This window comes from Tympanuchus pallidicinctus, unplaced genomic scaffold (assembly GCF_026119805.1).
Source record: "Tympanuchus pallidicinctus isolate F22 unplaced genomic scaffold, pur_lepc_1.0 scaffold29, whole genome shotgun sequence".
NCBI classification, from domain to species: domain Eukaryota; kingdom Metazoa; phylum Chordata; class Aves; order Galliformes; family Phasianidae; genus Tympanuchus; species Tympanuchus pallidicinctus.
This window is the reverse complement of record NW_026294746.1, coordinates 2,081,495-2,104,719: the sequence shown is the minus strand read 5'-3', so window position 1 is coordinate 2,104,719 and position 23,225 is coordinate 2,081,495. Positions and strand designations below refer to the sequence as shown.

Sequence of the window (23,225 nt, the reverse complement as noted above, 5' to 3'; positions counted from 1 at the left end):
GCGAAGGCTTCAGTCCTGATGCCGCACAGAGAACTCTGCTCCAGACACTCAGCACCATGCTTGCTTGAAATACATCTTTAAAGGGATCAACTGAAGCAGTTCAGTCCCTACAGAACCCTTCTCCTCCCCGGGCTGTATGGATCCCCATGGCAACAAGCTGTGGCATCAGACAACGGAGCAGAAAAGCAGAGGAGGCTGAATGAAATCCTTCTCAGAGCCTCCTGAAACAAACCAGCACAGGACAAACCCATACAAACCCACCCTGCAAACTGTATGGGAGCTGCTGCTTCAACTCCCCATCCCAAAGCATTCTGCTCTCTTCATTCATTTTCTGCAGGATTTTTCCTCTTTCTTTTTTCATAGCTAAGAAAAGCAGCGCAAGTGTTTGAGGGATACAAAACATTCCTGCACCCCGTGCACGATGCTCTGACCCATTTGGGCACTGGCCAGAACGCTGAGTGAGCCAGCAGGTTGTGGCTTTCTCATAGGGTGGCTGAAAGGAATGGGCAGGGATGCCCAGGATCCCTTTGGGATCAACTGACTTTGAGACGAGCAACTTCAAAGAGCAGCATCACCCTAAAAATCAGAGCCAACCCCCAGCATTGGCTTCAGGCACAGGGAAATCAGCATCTTTCCAAAGCACTGAGCCTTCCCTTGAGCTGCCAGAGGGCAGTGAGAAGGCAGGCGTGAAGCCAGGAGCCCAAGCTCCATTTCATGCCACTTCACTTCTGGCACATTTAAGTTGTCTCCACTTCTCAAAGCACTAAAGAGCACACAGACTTCACTTGCTCCAAATCCTTCACGGCTTCCTTTAACAAAACAGCTTTTAAGATCTCCTCTTGCCTTTAAGCAACAGCGATTTACCACTCGCATTGGAAACGTCTATAATTTGGTCTGTCTTCACTTTTAAGCTGGTGCTTTTAATTCCTACCGGTTTGCACAAAGAGCTTTTGCTCTGCTCACATGTACATAGTCAGCATCTGGATTGCAGGCTGTGACAAACACGTTTATTATTGCTGTATGTGCAGAGAATATTTCCATTCAAAGACATTTCAGTTAACAAAGCTTCAAACCATTTCTATTAACAGCGGAGTTTGCAGTTTCTCCCCTTCCTCCTTATAGAAGACATATATACAGTTGGGCCCTGACAGCTACAGTTCCACCCTTATATTTCAGTCTCACATACAGTCATTCAAAAGCAATGAAGACCCGAAAAAGATTTAGTGGAGGTGCCCAAATTCACGTGGAGAAAGCAGTTGGGTTGGGTTCAACACAGGATCAACCACCAAGGGAATGTGCCCAAACACCAGTGCCTCCAAGCCAGGGCCAGAGCAGCTCTTCCAGCTCCCGTCCAGACCTTGCAGAGCACTCACAGCTTGCCTGGCTTCTATTTCAGAAACAGACAGACTTGCAGGTTTTTCATTTTTATTGGATGCTTCCAATCTTATATCTAATAATATACAGATAACTCATTTGTCATCGCTCCATTCATATCTTCACATAGTTCAGCCATTCTGTCACATTAAAATAATAAAAAAAAAAAGAAAGCACAACTGAAATAAAATAAACTTTTAAGCTGGAAAAATACATTATAAACTTATATTCAAGAAATACTCTCTTTATAATTAAAAGCCTACTCGTAACAATTGAAGTAGGATTTAAAGGAAATCTTGATTTTCATTTTTAAATAGGTGGCCTTTGTGCATACTTTGCATATGTACAATTCAACTGGTATCTCTGCCTGCCTGTGACAGAATACCTGAAACCAAAACAACCACTGAAGAGGAGTCTTGAACAAAACAAAACAAATCAATATTCATTTTCCAGGAAAATACAGTATAATCAGAACTTTAAACACATGCTTCTCTCATCTGTATTAAGGCCTAGGAGACAGATGTGCTTTAATAAAAGCAGACAGTATGAAGAAAAGTCCTTCCACTTTTCTCTTCAAATTCCTGTAACAGCTCATCTATTTCATTTTCCATGTCTTCTGTGTGCTGTATCTAAATGAGAAAAAAAAGAACACTAATTAACCAGGCTCCAAGGATACAATGCAGTTAAGAGAATGGTAACGACTCGACGTTTTTGGCTCACTGTGAAACCTAAATCAGCATGCAGCACCCAACTGTGCAGCACTGGGTGCTTTAATGAGATTCCCAACATTCCCAAACCCACACGTGCTCTGCATCGTGTTCATCTGCACAACCTTCCTTCTGCAACCCACTGAGCTGGCACTGAAGGAGCCCTTTGTTGAGTAGGCAACATCCATCCTCACTGGGTAACAAATGGAAGCTTCACAACAGCTACAAGCACTCTGAACAGATGGCTAAAATTTCAAGTCCCTTGGATTCTCTTAGGATTTTTGGATCTGGAAAGGATGCAAGTATTTGAGACCAGAATAGATCACAGAGGCAGGAGTAAAAAAATATATATATATGTGTTGCCACACCAGAATAGGTAACCAGGCTTGCATGTTGTGAAACAGAGCCTTTGTTCTCTTGATAGTTGCATCAACTGTTTCCAGCCTTCTTCCAACAGGCAGGGCCAAGAACATCGAAGGTGGAAGACAGGAGGCACCAGGTTTTCCACATCATACACACAACAGGGTGGCACTATGAAATACACCTACACAGGATGCTTTTCAAGCACACAGTGATTCAGAACGCAGCTCTGCTGTTTAAATCCCACATGTTACAACTGTCTCAGAAACAGACATTTTAGCCATGAACAAATGTTGTGAACATGGGCCCAACGAGTCCAGTGCTCTGAGATGCTGCTTTTTGTGGCAGCTAACACTGGTCTTGAACAAACGCACTGTTCACTTCACAAATCATCAGCTCCATCGCAATTCATCTGCTTGCCCAACAGCTCCAAAAATAACTGCAATGATTTGCTAAGTTAGGTCTCTTGACATAAATTTCACTTCATTTCTGCCATTTGCATCACTTTTAAGGAATACAACCCCCGACCCCTGTGCAGTCAGTCGGGTCACACGAACCCAAGGCAACGAGCCCTCTCTACTTACACACTGGCAGAGCTCACAGATAAGGAAGGCACCCAGCGTTGCCTCCTCATGGTTATCCTGAATGTCCACATTGATCACATGCACTGGCTGACATGTCTCTTGCTCTCTGGAATTTAAGTCTAGTTGAAAACAAAACACACAACAGCAAAATGTTGGGTGGAATGAAATCGAGCTTTACACAGTATTCATAAGAAAATGGTTTATTTAGCTTTTTTTAGATAGGAAAAAAAACAAACAACAAACACGGTCTTATTTCAAAAGAGGCAGATTTGGGAAATCAAAGAATTCAGATTGTGGAAGGCTCCTGACAGTTCAAGTTCCCAGTTTCTCTCCTAACCCTGTGCAGCTCAGCAGTGCCTGCTGAGGCTGCCATTTTGAGGTGCCGCCATTTTGAAGAGCCGCCATTTTGAGATGCTGCCATTTTGAAGAGCCGCCATTTTGAAGAGCCGCCTTTGCGTATCAGGCGCTTCCAAATGGCTCTTTAGATTTCTTCCTGCCACTGGTCAGTTACAAAGAGCATTATCGTAACATGAGAGGTTGGCGAGCGGTTGCTCTTCACCTATGCTCCTACCTCAGAGCACTGCCATAGAACAGCTGCTTTCCATTGGAGACGCTGATCTTAGCTGGAGATCCACCCCTACAATCCCATGTAACTTAAGGCACTTCCCATGTAACTCACCAATCCCTCTCAAACGCTACATTGAAGCACTCAGGACACTAAATTGCTCAGCTTGCAGCAGCACAAATGTTGGGCGCTCTACACTCATTGCAACATGATCAACAAGGACTGAGGAGACAGGCAGCAGTCACTGCGTGTACAATAGGGATGTAGTTGGGTGGCCTTCGAATGTAAAAGGCACCCCAAGCTCCAGTCTGCATCCAGCACTTCCAGTTGCCGCTTCCCTGGCACATGCCATCCATGTGAGCATTTCTCCATGCTGGTGCTCCAGCAAAGCAGATGTTCCCAGGCTTGTGAAGGATGCTGGCAGGGGTTCAAGGGAGACAAGCACTCAAAGTTAACCCCGTTTATCAGCTCAGGGTCCTTACCTTCTACTACTTGATCATAGACTCTTTCTTCACACGTTAGGATCAAATCAAAAACGTCTTTGCAGTTCTGGAACCTCTCCGGTCGTGGCTTGATTCTCTTATTTCTGTCCAACATATGTAAAATCCCATTCTGTGTGTATCTGAAGTTGCTTGAGTTAAGTACCTTTACTTTAAGAAAAGTCACGTTTCTGAGCAAATGATGAATACAAGTTAAAAAGCACGGTATCTTTAAAATACTTCTTTCCCCCCCCCCCTTGATTACAAGTACTAAGATTAATGACCACTAAACAGATTCCTAAAGGTGCAACAGCAAGGATAATTCACACAGCCACTGGGTTTAGGCCACTGTCGGTGTCCTTTGTGCAACAGTAAAGGCAGCTTTAAGAGGCCCTCATTAGATCTTTGTTCTTCGGGACTCCTTTCCTTGGGCAACTGCTCTTACCTGCATAATGCTTAGAGCACAGACTGACTCATTTGTTAATGGAATGTCCTGCAATCGCTTGAGTCACGGCCCACAGCACCACAGCCTTGGGGCTGAAGACACTCCACACTCCTCCTTCAGACAGCATGCACTAATCCCCACACACAGCATCCCCACCTTCTCAGCTCTCTGGGTTATGCAGTTTCATTTGGGGCACACCAGAGCTGACTGTCACACATCTGCTCAGTTCATTGAAACTCTTCAAAGACAAAATGTTACGGGTCCATTATAAATACCAAGGAAGGTCTGAACTAAAGAAATCTGGAAACTGATGCATCTCTTCCTTGCTTTGAAGCACCAGATATTTCCAGCCATCCAAGCACACATTTCTAAATTAAAACAGCATTAAGGATAACAGTTTATGATTTCTTGAGATAACAGAAGGATTCTGCAGAAATATATATATAATATATCCATCATTACTAGTATGTATGCAAGAGATTATCTTGGTTTATTTTCCTTTTAAAAGGTTGCATACTTAATAGGCATCTTCCCCCATCCCCTCACCTCTCCCTCAGAAATCACTCCTGATCTTTTGCAGCAAGAGACTACACACTGTTCACCTTCCTGCAGCCGCCCTCAAGTCCTAGTGCCCAAGGCAGCCAGATCCATAGCTGCTAAGTTGCACACTTCAGGATGTTCTTCAACAGCTTTCAAACAAACAGCCTCCAAAAGCACTAAATCCTCTCAAGTTTTTGAACAGTACTAAAAATTGAAGTCATCCTCGTACCCATGTAAGAGACTGCTTTATATGGAAAAAATGCTCAGCTCTTCTGTATCTACAGCATCCCACTAACTACTTGACTGAAGAAAAAAATCTGCTTTGAATTACAAATTCAATGACGCTTTCTCACAAATACATATCGTCAATTCTCTATCAGGGAACCAACTTCTGCTGCATTTCCTTTCTTCAGGTCACTCCCAAGCCTTCTGCCCTTCTTGTTTCCCAAAAGACTTCATCCTGTATAACTAAGGAATTGTGCTCCATAGCCGCAAGCTAAATCAAACAGCCCTTGTACACCAGCACCCACAGCTTCCTCACAGCACCTCTGTAAGTCTCCTTGGGTCTGTTATGCTTGGAAAAAAACCCCATCAGTGCAACTATTAGAGATGCCTGGTTATGTACAAAGCATGAAAATGAACTGTAACAGCCATTTTCAGGATACTTGCCAACATCTGGCTGCATCGCTCTGCCCACAGTTTGACTGTGCACCCTTCCTGGGTTCTCTAATCCTAATTTCTACATCATGTCATTGGAGGGGGAAAAAAACCAAAACCCCACAACATCCTACACACTTATCTCAGTTCTCTTTTTTTTTTTTTTTTCCTCCATTTCTAGGATAAGATTTTGCTGGCATCTGTCCCCCAGCTTTCCTGAGCATGGAGACAGAATTACGCATATCCAGAAAACCCACACAGCCAAGCTTTCTGCTTCACACAGTCGAGTTTTCCACTGCCAACTTACAGCTACTTGTCCCCCCAAAAGGGTTCAGCTGCCTATATAAGGAGATTGAAATAAGCAGTTAAGGTTGATGACACTTTCATTTTTGGTGGTCTGAAGCCTGTTTTCACCAGAAAAAGAAGGAAAAAAAAAACCCAACTAACAGCACAGCATCATTTCAGCAGGCAGGAGGACCTGATCTGACTGTTTTCAATGCACAATCATAACCCAGCTTCATTCTTGTCATGAGCTCAGGCAAACGTCAGCACATTATGTCTCGTTCACGGTGATTCAAACATCAGTGTTATCTCCCCATCTCTGCATGTGAACAACAACACTGATTCCTCTGTGCAGCCATCTTTGGTAGCAAGTTATTCCAAGCTCCATTTTGGAAGCTAACTATTTTTGGGGAGAAAATAAGATTGTTTTCAGAAATTTTTGTCTATCCATGAAGAACCAAAGGGAGTCAAGGCATTCTCTTCTTCACACCAAACAGCAGAACACAGACTTTCTCTGAAGGGTAGGCAGTACTTGAAAAAAAGAGTTGTTCCTGAATAAGAGATGGTATATTCCCTTAAGAACTACATACTGAGATTAATCCCCCTGATACATCAAAGTGGACTGTCAGCACCTGAGAGAGCAGTACATCATCTGCACTAAAATAACCTAACGCATCAGATCTGACTTCTCATAAGCAAGAAATTCCTTCCCTTCCTAAATATGAAGAGCCATCCACATGCCACACCTAACCCTGTGTCCAAACTCCCATCACTTCCAGCCATCGGTGTTTTATGTCAACTACACCTCCCAAGTAAAACCACAAGAGGACACTAAGAGGAAACAAACCTCAGAAGTAAGACAAGATTGCAAGGAAGTACTGGCTGTAAATTGAGCTTTTTTTAAACCACCAAACAAGCTTATAGAATGTTATGCAAAAAATGCGTTTTATTTGCATTAAATAAAAGCAGATACTTTTGTTAGAGCACAAAACATCGCAAAATACAGGGTACAGAAAGCAACTAGACTGCACAGAAATGATCATGGGTTACGTTTAGATAGCTCCTACTTGAGGTCGACAAAAAAAGCAACAGATTATCAAAGAAAAGAACAGGAGGCTTAGATAAATCCCAAGATCAAAGGCTGAAAGAGGTACACTATGCAACAGAAGACACGTGCAGTGTCTGCCACAGTGCAAGACTGCTGTTGCTTTTCTCAGAGCACTAAGAATTAAGAGTAGCTACCAGCCTTGAAGAGCCTAAATATTACTGGATTTTTTTCCCCCCAGAATCTATGATGATGAAGCCTCCTACTTAACAACTCAGTTTTGAGGTAAAACAAAGCCCCAGTATTTCAATTGAGAAATTCAGAAAAACAGGAAGGACTAAAGCAAAGGTGGATACAGCCATTAAGCTGTTGCTCCGTGGAGCTCAGCGTCCAGCTGGAATAAGAATGCTCCATTAACTCAGCAGGGAAGTTTCAATAGCTCAGCCTCATAGCCTGACATTCAGAGAAGGACAGACAGGAATGATCACCATCTCAGCCCACCTAACTCGCATGTTTATAAGCAATGTCTATCTCAGAACTCTGTAAAATATCACCTGCATACCAAGCAGCACCACGTAAGAAATGCAAACAGCAAAACAAAATTTAATGCCTATTTCTTTACACTAAGATGTTTCAAGACATGATGCTGAGTTTTAAGACTTAAGTTACTCACCACTGTTGCTGAACAGGGCTGAATTTTGTAGTGGCATTCATTGCACGTGAACAATGCATTTTCAGAAGTATTTTCCATACCTTAAAAGGAAGTTCAGAGGAATCCAACCATGCATGTTTTGAAGGTTCCAAGTGAATGTCTACATCCCAGTTCACTGAGGAAAGTCTTCCTTGACAGTCAGTGAAAAAGAACCCAGTGCACTTGCTGCCTAAGCTACCTTGTTTAAATTCTCCATTTAAAAAAAAACAAACATGATCTGAAACATCCCCTTCTTCCCCTTGGTGTGAGGGCAGCCAACAAGGTCGTATCAAGACATCTAGCAGATGACTTAGAAGAGAAAGCCAACACAGTGCCTAAAGTAAAAAATCTTTGGATAAAAACAAAACACAACCCATTGATGACTGACGTATCAATAAGTTTCACTGTTAACTTCTAGAAGAAGCTGATAAAGCAGCCCATCAGTAGCATAACCTGAAAATTTTGGAGTGCGTAATCAGTCACCCAAAACAGACCCAACTATTAAACATAACCAGGTAAATTCCATTTCATAAAACGTACACACACTTCTCAGGAAAAACTCTCTCTGAAGTAATGGCTGACAGCCAAAGCTTCTGCATCTTCCAACAAATCTGACATGTCGATTATTCACTTTCGTGCAGCTGTCATCATACTCAAAAACTGCAATTCTTCAGGAAGAAGAATAGCAGTGGAGCAGAAGTCTCAAACACTAGCTTGAATGGCAGTTGCAGGTCTTTCCCATATCAACTTATTTATTAAAATCTGTGTTAAGAAGGTGGAGCATTATGGTTCACCCTGCTTGGCAAAGTGCTTGCAGAGGGAACGACTACCCAACCTTCTTCCACCTGCAAAATCACTTTCTTTCACGGGGAACAAAAGAGCACCTGCACAACCATTTCTGCTTTCCAGGCAGCAGCGATTATCGCTGCAAGAACTGTCTACATTCTGTATCTGGAACATGCACTGCCTTTCATTTGGCAAGGAAACAGCATTTTTAGTACAGATGAGAGTGTGCTCATAAGCCTTTAGTGGTATTGTGCAACGCACAGTCCAAAAACTGAAACAAATTCTGATTTGGGTTAAATATTTCTGATAATGTTTGTGCCCACATTAACAACTTGCAGAGAAATGAGTAAGCAATGAAAAGCAAGTGACATTTCAAAGGTCAACATTTCTAAGTTGCACAGATAAAATCCCTCTGAGCAAGCTCACAGCAGCTGGTCTGTAACCACTAGCACCAAGCCCAATAACAACGTGCTGGCCATGCTGCTTTCCTCAAGTCTGGCTGAGTCCTGAAGCTGAGGGCTATGTGCCCACACATCTCTGGGAGAACTAAGACCTTACTTTGGCCTGGAGTACCAGACAGCAACTTACCAGCTCTGAACAGATGAAACTGTATCTGAGGTTGAAACTAGCTTTCAAAGGGGAAAAAGAAAGGAAGGATAAAATCCCAAGTGTGAAGGAGAGCTATGACAGACATCGCGAAGGGACTATCAGAACAAGAATATCAAAGGCAGACCTGACTTCAAAGATGTGGCCTGCTTGATGGCACAGTCAAACACCTGATTATGCACAGCATCCAACCAGCATTCCAAGTGGAGTTTGATTTCAATTGCTAGAACCTAAAAAAATGGTCTGTCATCTCAGCAAGGTACCTCCAACTACTGACAGAGCCACGAGGTGACGCGGATGTGGAACAAAGGGATAAAGAAGCCAAAATCAAGACCAGGAGGCAAGCAGGGGGAAAACAGAAGAGGGTGCTTAAGTAACACAGATTGCTTTTGGATGCTCCTCAGGTTTAGAAACTAATGCCAGGCTCCAAAAGATGAGCAGCAAGTGTCATGAGAGGAGCAGGCGGATGCAGGGGGAAAACCCTTGGAAATACCTGCACAGACAAGGTTTGTGAGAGAAATGAGTCGTTCTGGTGAACACCTGAGAGAAGCAGGGCCTGCAGCGACGTTTCTCAGATTGATTTACACGGCTGTACTGCTTTGTGCAGTATAATTCAACGTTTATTTTTGGCTAAATAGAGTGAAGAGCTGGAATTTACACCAGATAAAACAAAAGCATTACCAAATGTACATAAATTAAGCTATCTCATATATTTCATGTATTTGGGAAAGCCAAGACACAACTGATAAAGACAGCAGGACTACTTTTAAGAACAGTATGCTGAGCAAGATATGCAGGATGAGTTCTGCAGCAAGCGTTTGAGCACACTGATACAAGCAGGATACTGAAGTACAGAGGGATGTGCTTAACTGCACACACTAATTTTAGCAGAGCACTCTGCAAGGCAAAATGCTCAAAGAAGTCTGCACCTTTAGCTACAAAGGTGTCTGTAGCTTCTATCATGCCCTGGAACTTTAAAGGTAGAGGAAATTTGTTGTTTACATTTTTAATAAATTTCGTATATTTCCTTTTTTAATGTGGATGGAACCAAAATTAACAGCAGTCTCTTCACAAGCTGAGCTAGGAAATACCAAAAATGGCTTCCTTTGAAATGCCTGAGATTTTATGCAAAGTGTTCTCATCTGAAGATCCTCTGTGAAGAAAAAAGGATTGGAACTCAGCTTATGGTCAGAAGTGTATAGACTCACAAAAACACCTCTCAGCAGATTGTTCAAATCCAGTTTAAACACTGCATCCTCATCCTTACCCTCCAGTTCACTAAGTGTACCAAGGTACTTTGAAAGATGTGTAAGAAAGAAAATGAGCCTTACATTGCACTGCATTCAGGAGAAGTCTGCAGTGGTTTCAGTCACACAGGGATCCAGCAGCTGCTCCGCTGACCCCTGGAATGCCAGTTCAGAACAGCAGCTGACAAGTGCTCACCAGATCCAAATTCAGAAAGAAAAACAAATGAAAACAAAAGAGAAACACATGCATGAAGAGCTTACCTGGAGTGGCATTCGAGTAAGTTACTCTCGAAATAAGGAATCCTCAAGAGTGAGCTACACGGCCTCCCCGAGCGCGACGCAGATGCTCTGCAGAGCTCACTAGTCCTCCTGCGTGTCCATGCTGTGCTTTCTTTCCCCACTAAGCAACACACGGTGGCTTTGTACAGCCTCCAGGAAAGTGGTCCAACATAAATTCTCCATATATTAGGTAGGTTCACTGATCCAGAAATATCATCAATTATTGCTTAATTGTTATGCGTTCTAGAGTTTCAAGTGGCAAGACTTTCTGCAATGAATAAACGGTATTCAAAATAAAGCTGGCAAATGTTTTAGAGGAAAACATTTGTAACTTCTCTTCCAGCAGCTCTCCCCCATCAATACCAGCACAGCCACCATCTCAGTCCATGAATATTTGGGTACCAGTACCATGTTTCTTCACTACTTCATGATGAAGCATAAACAGCATGGCTGGCAAAAACAACTTAGTTACAGACATGTTAAAAATAAAAGAGAACCAAAATTTACTGAGTAAAGTCCCAGATCCTTTCAGTAAGTGATAACTCCAGTAGCAAGACCTGAAACTGATTCTGATGAAATACTGTACAAGAAAAAAAAATCACTGCTGCCTTCCCCACTCTGTGCTGCACCTTTTGTTTTCACTGCAAACTTCCTATAGCAGCTACAATCTGGTTCCAGTTGCTTTGTTAATAAGAAAACCAAGAAACAAAGTGATATGACCTCATTTCAAAGAAAAAGGATCTTATTTCTGGTACTGCTACACTATAATCATCTATTTCCTATATCACCTATTTCTTGAAAAAGCAGACATTAATTCGAGCTCTATTACAACACAAATAAATTCAGAACTTCCTGGGACATCCTCTATTTTATACCCACGTATCATGTAAATTGCACAATTATTTACAGGGTTCAAAACCAAGACCATGCTTGGTTTTCAGGGCGCAAGGGGGATATCAAACCACTGCAGGTATGAAAGAGCATCAACCTCAAGTGCACTGGCTACTTGGCACTGCCTAAGAACCACAAGTTTGCCTCCTATTTCTTCCAGTAGAGGCTGTCCTGCAGACAAGGCTGTGTGAGTCTCCTGACTGAGAGAACAAGGTTGGGCTCTATGATGCTTAACAAACTGAAAGAGGAAAACAAATCAAATAACACAGTAATTAACTAATTCCATCACTTCTTTATCAAGCAGTCAAATAGACATCCATCAGCCAAAATGAATAAGAACATACAGGTTTCCCAGACTTCCAAAGGAGCTCTTGAGTAGTTTGAGCAGTTCAGAGAGGAACCAAGCAGGAAAAATAATACAAAGTAACTGCAGAAAAACAGCCAATTAACTGTAATGCAATTGTCAGCCTCTTCAGAGAAGGAGTTGAATAAAAGAGGAAAATGGTTATCTAATGTCAGAAAAAGGTCACGGAATCATAAAGGTGGGAAAAATCACTACGATCATCTATCTAGACCAATGGTAAAAAAGTGACTGAAGATGAGACAGGACAAGTTACTCCAGGAAGAGTGGGTTTAAACTACGTGAATCTGAATTAGTCAAAGCCACAGATGTACACTGGAAAGGGTAGAAAAGTATCAATTGGGAAAACACAGCCAAGCAGTGAGATTCAAGGTATCCTGTGATACTGAAGCCCCAGAAAATAAAAGTCCAGATTGATTTGCAGTGCAGAAAAAAAATCTGCTTTATGTTTTCAATAAACTTTATCACAAGTCTAACAGCTGTTCTCTTACTTACCAGGCTAGGAAAGTAGAATGAAGCTGCTCCTTACTAACTAGCTTCTCCATACCAGCTTACTCCAGCATTAAGATGCATTGGAGCAAACTGATCATTTCAAGAGCAAGAATTCTCTACAACCTGGCTATACAAGTTGAGTATTCTAAAGGACTAAGGCCAAGGCTGGAACAGACCTACTGACTGCAACTGACTCAGAAAAGGTGGCAATGTAATCCTGGGCCAGTACATACTTACAGATCCTTCGTTCATCAGGTATCTTAAGACACTATTTTTCAATTTTACTTCTCAACTGAAGTAGGCTGAACAGAGAAACACAGCCCATTTATCTGTAAGGTGCTATGAACCTGGACCACTCAGCAATTTACTCCTTGCTCTGAACAGCCCCCAGCAACGCACCCACACTATGCATGCAGGATACAACACTGAGCTCAGCAGTTGTGACTGAGGCCAAATAACTTTCAATAGAGCTGCAATCATCTGCACGAGAAACTTACTGCCTTCTTCCATACTGCTATGAAGGGAGTACAGAGAAAGCCTTCCCAAAAATCTGGCTTCCAGTACTGGATTTCACTACACTCGACTCCAAGAGAGGAATGCAGATTTGTTTTTTTTGCCAGAGATGCCTCATACAGCAACATCTCACTATGACTGCAGTTTTAAAGCACTGCCCTTCATTACCTCTCTGCAGAGAGAAAAATGGTTCCTTGCTATATCCTCACCACTCCTGGATGCTCTCTTCTCAGCTGGACACAGCCCTCTGCCACTGTGCTTATTTCTCTCCACAGGCACTGGAGAACTGAACGTTTTGGGAAAGGCACAGAATCCTACACCTGTACAGTTCCAGAGCAGCACCAATTAGTTCAGTAATACAATTCCACTGGTATTCCTCACAGTCCAGCAGGAAACAGAGATTCCAGTTTTCTTCAGTTGCTCCCTGTGAAAATCTCATGCATACTTGAACCTGCTTCAGATTTTTTTCTGATTTTTCCCCAGTTCTGGAATTGCCTCTGCTTGCTTCAGAGCCCCCACATTCTCCTCCACTGATGTTCTTCTACAATGCACCTTAACAGCTGAGACAGCAAAGAGCAAAGCAGGCAGAAGACTGCAGGATAAAGCAGGGTTAAGGGTCGCTAAGTGGAGTCTACAGTGCTACGAATATTTGCTGGCAAAGCAGTTTGCATATGACAAGAGAAACTGTTTCCACTTGTTATGAATGGGAAGGCTACTATAAACCAAAGAAAACTCAGCAATAGCACAAGAAATACTGTATGGCCACCCCGATCATAGAGTTCAAAGAGAAAAATCTACATCCCATTCACCTGTAATACTAACAGTTTTGAATTTTTGGGTCAGAAAAGAATCCTATCTCTTTGACTGAGAGGCACCAAACCAGCTTTTGTGCTTGATTCCCAACATTTTTTCCAAGTATGTGTTTGGTTTGCTGTTTGTTGTTGTTGTTCTTTCTTTTTTTAAATCCCCTCCTGATTCGGTATTGCATTACAATGGAGAGAACTGGAATTCTATCTACAGTCAGGAAGTTGGTTAAATTAAAAGAGGACATTAGAAAAAAATGGGAAAGAGGAACAGGTCACATCATGCAAGCTGCCTAGAAATCCTAACAATATTAAAATAGGTATATATTAGGAAATAATTGCATTTCTTCTTAGTACTTAGAAAAAGGAAAAAAAAACAGTCAATCATGGAGTTAGTTAACACTAATAAAGGCCCCAGGAGCTACTGCTGCCAAATTTTGATCAAGTTCCCATTTGAATGGTTCCTACCCCTGGGCATAAAAGCAATTGCTGTTGCATGTTTATTTTGGCTTTTGGAAAGTTTCATCCTCTTGCTTCCCCTTGATGGCAAAGCTCATCAATTTTCCTCCATTTTCCTTTTGTCTTTCTAGTCACCATCACAACTATAAGTTCTAAAATCCCTTCACAGAGCTGTAATGGCAAGTAATCACACTGGCCTATCTGAGATGTCCAGTTACACAAGCAAATACAAGGCAGCACAACACTACCCACGCATAAACCAACGCATGTACCCCAGACAACGGTATCTCCTACCGATCAGCAGCAGAACCCTTCACTCTTTTCCCAAAATGAAGAGTATTAAGCATTCAAAAACTACTCAGAACAGCTCTGCACAGCTCTGCTGCAGCCCCCCCTTCCTGGGGTACAGGAAGTTTAAAACCAATGTTCTAAAAATGCAACGGTAGAACGGAACGCTTACTTTAACCGTAAGGTTCAACTGCCACATCTTAAAATGTTCTGGCCTGCTTCCATTCTATCTATATATAAATCAACCACCTACTCAACCGAACACGTATGCCTGGCTCCATTAATCCCTCATCCCCACGCTTCTGAACTCAGCACGTGCCTTGCCTTCTAGGTATGCAAGCTTGTGCTCCAGGTTTGACTCAGTGCTTTTACTCTCTACAGTGTGTTTTTGAGAGTTCTGCTCTCCCTCCTTTCCCCAAGTGACTAGTAAGAGTTCCAGTGATCTTTATTCACTCTTATCCATTCTTACTTTTGTTCTTTTTAAACCTTCCTCTGACTGATGTCCAGCACTGCAGAAGCTCATTCCTGGTTGAGATCAGAGCCTTCTGAAACAAGGGGCCATTTCCTTGTCTGGCCAACGTGCCAAGTTCCCTTGCAGCCACAATTTCACTGAGCATCTGGTGTCCTTAATGCTTTGGATCCCTGCTGGCCTACAGAACTGGAGGAAGGAAATCACTCCCAGATGAGGCAACACACAAATTCGTGCCCCATTATGGGAATATGGGAACAAGCTGGCAGAGACATAGCATTTCAAAACACATGGCAGGTTGGGGAACAGGGTGAACTAAGCTCTAGGAACGACACATTAGTCTTCCCGTATCAATTACGCCCCAAGCCCTTCAGAAGGGCAGGCCCTCCCCACCTACCGCAGCCTATGTGTGCATGCCTCTCAGCCCTATGATCCAGTGAGAACAAAAATCTACTTTAACTGAGAATCCATATGATACTTTCACAAAAAAACTACTCCACAGCTCTACGACAAGAATGTGCCTGGTCTGGGTTATTGTGGAAGTCTTTACCCCCTCAAAACCCACTTTTGGAAGTGCATGTGCTTCCTGCACTGACTGCCTTTGTTCTAAAAGCTTCATATTACAGCATCTGAGAAACGTGCAAAGATACAGAGGGAATTGTTTATGCCCTCTTTCAATGGTTGTTGTTTAAACTTGCTTCCTTTTCTCTTCAGAAAAGTTTTAAATGTAAGGCTGGGGAGCACAGCAATCATCTCCAGCACAGAGCCAAACAAATGTGGCAGCTCCAAAATATGCTGAATAGAGACCAGACTGGTTTTCTTACAGCAGTGCCATATTCAGACATTCAGTGCAGCAGCAGCAAAGAATGCAAGGAGGTGCTGAGAAAAATTATGGCTCAATTCAGGTACTTTTCTTTTGAAACAACTCATTTTTAATCAAGATGTGGCATACCTCTGTAAGATGCGTTTGCAAGATTTCCCTTGTATCAGCAGAGGGATACAAAAAATGCATATTATACACATGATGCATTGAGACTATGTCCTGCATTTGAAAATGATTATTATTCCTGTTACTTGGGAAAAAAAAGACATTTAAGAAAGTATTTCTTGAAAAAAGAGCCACTAAGTATTAGAGAAGCAATATTCCCTGCAATGGACATAATCTGTGTGGAGCACTATGGAGAAAGATATTCCAAGGTATAAACAGTACTCACTGTGCTGTACAGCTTTACCAAACAGCTCAACCTTTTTTAACAGGCATTTCTGAAGGTTCTATTTCTCCAGCAGAAATTCAGTGTGTGGATAGTTTCTCTATGGTAAGTTCCCTCTTTCATATTTAAAAAGTAATTTAAAAAACCCCAAACAGCTCCTTTGTTGAGAGAGGAAAAAAAAAAAAAAAGAGTACTTAGAACAAGTGTCCTGATTGTGCAAAGTAATCACATGGGCTTTCTTCTTGTAAAAAATAATAATAATAAAAAAAAAACCAACAAGTTTTAAAATCAAACTAAGTAGTGTGCATAACCCTGATCTCCTCTGCTCCCCAGGATTAAGTATGTTACTGTGCTTTCCTATGTCCATTCTTTAAAATATACTGTAGGAATCTTTGGTGCATAGATCATATCAAGTAGCTCTTGTTGAGAAGAGTGAGTTCTTTAATGACAAGTATCTTCTCTCCCACAGAAAGTATATTGTAAACCTTACCTGTCAGTTTGAACTAAACACTATTTTAATCTTGAGGCAGCAGCTCTTGGCGTGACCGTTACCAGGAACAGTTCCTGCACTGGGAAACACGACCCACAGTGCTGTGGAGTAATGGACAACCTGTGACAGATGAGTGTGCTTTCCTCCAGGAGGTAAACATGTTAACGTGCTACAAAAGAGCTCTGAATGAGTACATTGTAACTCAATTTAGAAGGGAGCATTAGAGGCCCTTCCAAAAAAACCTCCTACCAACTCAAAACATCTAAGCTTGTCAGTTAAGTAACTACATATTCCTGATGCATAATGCCAAATAATGAACTACACCTTTTGAGGAGAACCATATTGGATTTTTTTTTTTTTTTTTTAAGGCCATGCCATAGGGATACAGTTCTTTGTCTTTCCTAAGCAGATCATTGTACATCTGATCATATGTTGTTTTGAAATCATAAACATTTGGTTTGTCTGGTGCTGGTCCTGGCAGTTTCACGTGAGTTCCTGTTCCAAAGGATCGGACGCTGAATCCTCGTTTGCTGAAAGACAGTGAGGGAGGGGAGGGAAGCATTAATTAGACTGGATGAGTTTTAAACACTGAAGTACAGTCAATAGTCCAAATATATTTCAACATTTACAACTATGTTTACAACGTTCTTGGATTCACAACGCAGCAGAAAAGTGGGCAGAGGCCTGAAGAGAAGCAGCACACACAAAAATCCCATCTCAGTATCACTTGCACAGAACTTGAGTTAACCTACAACTGTTACCCAAAACCTATCTTACTCCAAAATAAAGAATGCTAATAGGAGCAACTCATTAATTTCTAGGCTTTTTTGTGTCTTTTCCTCCCCTCAAAAAACATGCACTAAAACAGAGACACAGGGCCATGAACAGTGACTAAAAGAAACCCCAGACATTCCTACAGGATTACAGCCAGAAGGAACAGAGCCTTCATACAGTTGAAGATCTTTAGCAAAGCCAGCTACACTCAGCTCTGCTACCAACCATCCTTGGAATGATTTGTGATTCAGCTGATAGAAGTCAGTTATCTCCAGACACACCTACCCCAACAAACACCTCTTTTATTCTCTTTCTGAACTTCATCATCTACACATGGAGGAAGATAATCCCATGGGATTGAGGTGTACTGCTTTAGTGTACAGGAAATAAACTCCCAACCCATGGAGGTTTTCCCTCCTCCCTGCTAATTGGTTTTATAGCTGAGAAAAGGGATCCAAGCACATTCCACCACTGTAGCACAGAATCAGTGCAAAAATTCATCAGTTCTTCAAAGCAAAAACAAATCAATAACCAGTGAAAGAAAAAAAAAAAGGGAGGCAGGGTTTCTAAGGTAACTTTGTGGTTATTTACTTACTTAACTCTATAATGCAAGTTTGTTTTTCCAGACACAGTATTGTTCTACTTTACCAGCAGATGTTATCTGCATCATGAGATCCAACACACAAGTCTTGCCTAAGCAAGTTCTTTCTAGTTATTGGAAAGTCTTGGGGGCAGAGACCCAAGACAAGCATTTCCTTGCAGTTACAATCAAGACTTGCACACCATTTCTCAAACAGTGGCCACATTTTGCAGTATTTTTTCTTAGAATTAATGCATACACCGTTTCACCTTTTATTTTTGTGTGTGCTTTCAGATATTTTAGATTGGCAACACATGAACTCTACTCGATTTTGGGCAGTAAGAAATAAACATTAGCAAATGGTAAATATTTACCTACTCTGCTAAAGCTGCTGACTTAGCCATGGTTCTTCTCTATTTTGCCAAACCTCTATTATACCTTAATTGGCTTCCTACAAACATTTCAGTATCTGGTGCATCTCTAAAGTGGACTGAGAAACACACTGTAATTACCTTTCAAAGTGGAACAGCTATTTTGCTGGCTTGCACCTAGAACTCTTGGCTAAGCCAGGCACAGCTTCATTCCATTCTTATGAAGAACTACATATTTAATAGCTAAAATTCAACAGAAAGAGCCAGGAATCTGCCTGTCTTGGAGGTAATGCCATAGTGTTGTGTTTTGTCGGGTTGTTTTTCCCCCAATTAGCCTAAATGCACCTAAGCAAACCACGTTAACATTAAGCAGCACTACAATCTGTTTTCTTGGATAATGGAGATGAGTTGTTCTATACGGCCCAACGGAGAAAATCACATGGCAGAACACTGTCACTACTGGCCAGAAGGCTGCAACTTCTGGCTTTAGACTTCTAAACCAGGTCAAGACCATGGCTTAACCTCTGTCATTTCAAGGATCACACCTAGAATTTCAGTGAATTAACAGACACCAAACACAGAGAAGGGTGTAAAAACCAACTAGGAAATCTGCAGTCTTCTTTCCTCCTAATTTTTCCTTAATATTAAGCTCTGAAATAGGTCTACTTTGGTCACACACATTACGAAGTTCACCTCCAACTGCCAGCAGTGCTCCTGAAGCTCACATCATCTCCTATCAATCAAAGCAAATCTTCATCGAGGCTTCAAGCATCCGAAGCTCAACACTGAGAGGTGGAATGCACACCTCACCTGGAATAACTCCATGCTACGTCACTGGCACTTGCCAGCACACAGCTTTTACATTAGTTATGCATTCAGTGGACTGTTACGACATATTTGGAGCAGGTTTCAACATTCTTCTTGCAACACAGGGGAGGGGAAGACGATGACGCTGCCTGCACTCACACATTACTCAACAGTCTGCTTTTGTTGAGCAGCTGCACAGATCTAGGTTAGGGAATCATCAAGTCTTTATTCTTCTGTTGCTCGGCCTTTTAACAATGATTACCTTCTACAAAACAGCAGTTGGTTTTGCTGTAGCAAAACTACCCAGGAAAAAAAAAGTGAAAAATAATGACTTTATTCAGTTTTACCAGAAGGAGAATAATTAGCAAGGGTCCTCCTCCTAAATCACTTGAAAAATACCTTGTGCCATTCAAGCAATTAAAAGAAATAAAAATCACACCATTACACAGCAGGAATGGAAGCACTGTTAACTGATTTTGATGACAAAAATCTTGAAAACATCAACAACTCGCTGTACTGCAACACCTACTTTACTGATCAGTGATAAGCTGTCAAATTCAAGTGCTGTGTTGAAGCACTTCCTCCCTCTGAAGGATTTAACGAGGCAATTCAAGACTCCTTCAATTAAATGACGCAAGTTCCAATACCCATTTGGCAGCACTTGGCTGCTGACAGGTTTCAGTGCAGGAGTTATGACTGACCTCCTTCACTGCACTGCAAGGGTGTAACTCAAGCTCTTCTACTTGGAAAATGCTGAACCATAAATCACATCACTAACATGAAATTTAAGTTCAGGCTGCTGGGGTTGCAACCTGTAGGAGTTTACTGAGATATTTCACACTCATATCCTTAGGTTCTTAGGGCACTTAGTTCCCAAAAAATAAGAGGACTGAAGTGCATACAAACACCCTACCAGCTTCCACTGCCAGAATAACAAAGAGAAACTGAAGCATGGAGACAGAGACAGGATATCTGTGCCATAAAGCCCTGCAACCACAAAGCTCTGGTAAGAGCACCTGCTATATGCTGAGGAGCCTGAAACGATGATTTCTTTTTCAAGGCCAACTCTGTGCAACCAAATATACACAAATGGAAATGCAGAAGTTGCCTAACAAGGCCTGCTGCTAAGTGTAACCCTTCTACCTTCCTCTTCAGAGTTAGAAGGAGAATCATGGCCTAAGCCTGTGTATTCTGTGGGGGAAAAGAGTCAAGCACAAGTCATATCTGTAAAAGCAAAACTCCCAGGATGAGTAAGAGCTGAACCATGGATTGATTATACACTGAAATCCAGTTTGACAGCTTTTAGGGAAGGATTCCATCTCCCTGCATAGCCCTTACTGTTCTGCCTCTCAGCTCAGTTTCAATGTCTCAACATTAAGCAGTGCTGATGGTAACTGTATTGACTTTAAAGACACCTGCTGAAAGATTAGAACAATAAAGTGTTTAAAAGCTGGTCTGTATTAAAAAAACCAAACAAACAAATAAAAGGAAATACCACCAAGCAAATGGGAGCTTGGGCTGAACCAAGGTTACCCCTGAAACTGGTGGATTACTCAGTGTGACAAAGATACATAAAGACATTTGCCTTTCAAAGGTACAAGCTATAGCACAGAGGTATTTAGTGCAGTAAGGATGAACACAAAATTCAATCTGAGAAGCCAGGGATATGGCAAACCCTCTGGGATGAACCACTGCAGCTGAGCAGAACAGTAAGTTTATATTAAAAAAAAAAAGTAATTCTTATTATATGGAATGGTGCTAAAAAAAGAACAAAGCACAAAGTTAAACTGCTGAGGTGTACAAAGCATGAAGGTTAATTATATTGTTTCGTTGAGCCCAATGAGAGAACAGCAGGACGTGCACACAGTTCTGAGATTGTTTCTGCTGTAAAAGCAAGTGCCAAACTGGTAGGTTCAAGTTCTAGTAAGCATTAGGCAGGCCTTACAGCTCACCTTGCCAACTGATACAGATGTTTTTTCTCTACAGATTGAATGTTGGAATAAGGACAATTACTCAGGTAACTTCTACCCCAAAAATGCGACTGAAAGAAAACACCGTAATTCATGAACACACTGAACTGGAGAAGTTAGTTCTGAATCCTAAATGTCTGCAGCAATGTAGGTCAGACTCACCGACCATGATGAACACCTCAAAAAATATTCTTTGTGGTACATTACCCAGCATAAATATTAATAAAAAAGAACACATAGGATAGTGCTGTGAGACCACGGGCCAACACTGAAGGCTGGACTCCAGACTTTGTTTTCAGCCACCTGTGGTTCTTCTGTATTTCTGTTCTTTCAAGTTTCCCAATTCCTCCACAAATTACCTTGAAGTTACAATAACAAACCTCCTTTGTTTTAAATACTCTTCCCAACTGTTCTTCCTCTTTTAGTCACGTGCTTTCTCAGAAGTGCAGTGCAACACACAGCAGCACTGAGAGACTGCCTTACATGCAAGAGATTGAGTTGGAGCCAATGCAAACTTTTCTTCTGAGGTTTAAAGGCAAATGACTGTTCTCACTGCACGACCAATTGTTTCTTTAGAACAAGATCAGCTGTTCAGCTGTTTTGCCCTTTATGCCTTTCTTGCTAATCCTAATTACATGAGATGTTACTGCTCATGAGCCTCCACAAAATGACGTTTTATTTTTCCTAATTACAATCTTAAAGGAGAAGATGCTTCCAAAAAGCATTTCCCTGCAGTATGTGCCACAAGATTATCAGTCACAACGGAAGGGACTCATTTTTTATGTAAAAACAGAGAGGAATAAAAAGGCTCAATATTAAAAATTAACTCTCCTGCACCTTGAGGACTTAGCTTTTGGTTAATATTCAATTCAGACAATGCAGTTAGAAGATTATCAACAGAAAAACCACCACCCGTTCCCCATTACTCATCAAAACACATTTTGGTCATGTTGTGTTTTCACTGAACTGCTTCAAGTAACACATGATGCAAGCACATACACTAACAGCGTCATATGCTCACAGTAAGATGGCTGTCAGACCAGGTATTTCCATTATTTATTCCTTCCATGGTTGTAAACGTACCACATAACTTACACTTCGTTGCTTGAGTGACTGTGCTAGTAAAAGGCACCTTATGTGAATACTAACTTTACATATCTTTAATAAAGAAAAAAAAGGCCTTAATCGTGTCCCTGTGTTGCACAGGAAAGGTTCAGAAACAGCTTGTGGCAGATCAGGTCTGCCCAACAGTCATCTCTGCCTCCCATCGCCCCCTTTTGAACTCAGCCAACCTGAAAGTCTTCTTCGTGCTAAATAAACAAACTCTTACAAACTCAGACGTCCAACATCCTGAATCAAATACTTCATGCAGTTTTCCTGCACAGGGCAAACACTCCCTTTCAGTATCTACTGTAGCTTCAGACTTCATACATATGGGGGGAGGGGGAATGCAATTAAGCTTCACGATGACGAGATACAGAAGCTGTTCCGTGCCCGTCTGTGCACCAGCTCAAGTTTGGCAGCTCTGGGTCCGACGATCCGCTGGCAGGTGCGGGCCCCATCGCTGGGACTGCTCCAGCGAACCCACCTGGAGGAGGGGCCGGAGAAAAGAGGACACAAACAAGAACGGAGTCCCCAGGCTGTGGGCCAGAGGGCTCTGGCACAGGCCCTCAGCACGGCCTTAAGCCGCAGCCGCTCCTCGCTGTCCCCAGAGCCTGAGGAAGGCCCCGAAGCCCCGATCGGAGGCCCTGATGCGGTGCCGAGGGGTAACCCGCGACTGAAGGCGGCCGACAAGGCTCGGGAGGCCGACGGCGGGGCCCGGCGACAGGCCAGGCCTCGCCGCCCCCGGCCTGAAGGAGGCGTTCGTGCAGGGCCTGGTTACCTGAGGATATTGTGTGCCTCCATGCTGCGGTTCTGGTTGCTCGAGCACACCACGGCCACACGGAGCGGCGAAGAAGGCATGGCGGCGCAGGGAAGAGCCCAGCTCGTTCCCCGCGGCTCCCAAGCCTGCGCTGCCCCGCCGGCGGCTCGTACAAAATGGCGGCCGCGGCGCGGCGGCGGGCGGAGCCGGGACGTGTCAGCAGGGCAGCGCCGCCCCG

At 42.5% G+C, this 23,225-nt stretch overlaps 1 protein-coding gene across 1 annotated transcript; it reads right to left on the bottom strand.

Annotated features, from left to right (window-relative positions):
• Positions 1-981: 981 nt before the first annotated feature.
• SSU72 (SSU72 homolog, RNA polymerase II CTD phosphatase) lies at positions 982-23,174 on the bottom strand. Its single transcript, XM_052691534.1, has 5 exons — positions 23,009-23,174; positions 17,011-17,154; positions 4,073-4,212; positions 3,026-3,144; positions 982-2,003 (listed from the first exon to the last, which is right to left on the bottom strand). Exons 1-5 carry the CDS (start codon positions 23,086-23,088, stop codon positions 1,902-1,904), a joined length of 585 nt encoding a protein of 194 aa, XP_052547494.1. The 5' UTR covers positions 23,089-23,174; the 3' UTR covers positions 982-1,901.
• Between the last annotated feature and the right edge of the window lie 51 nt (positions 23,175-23,225).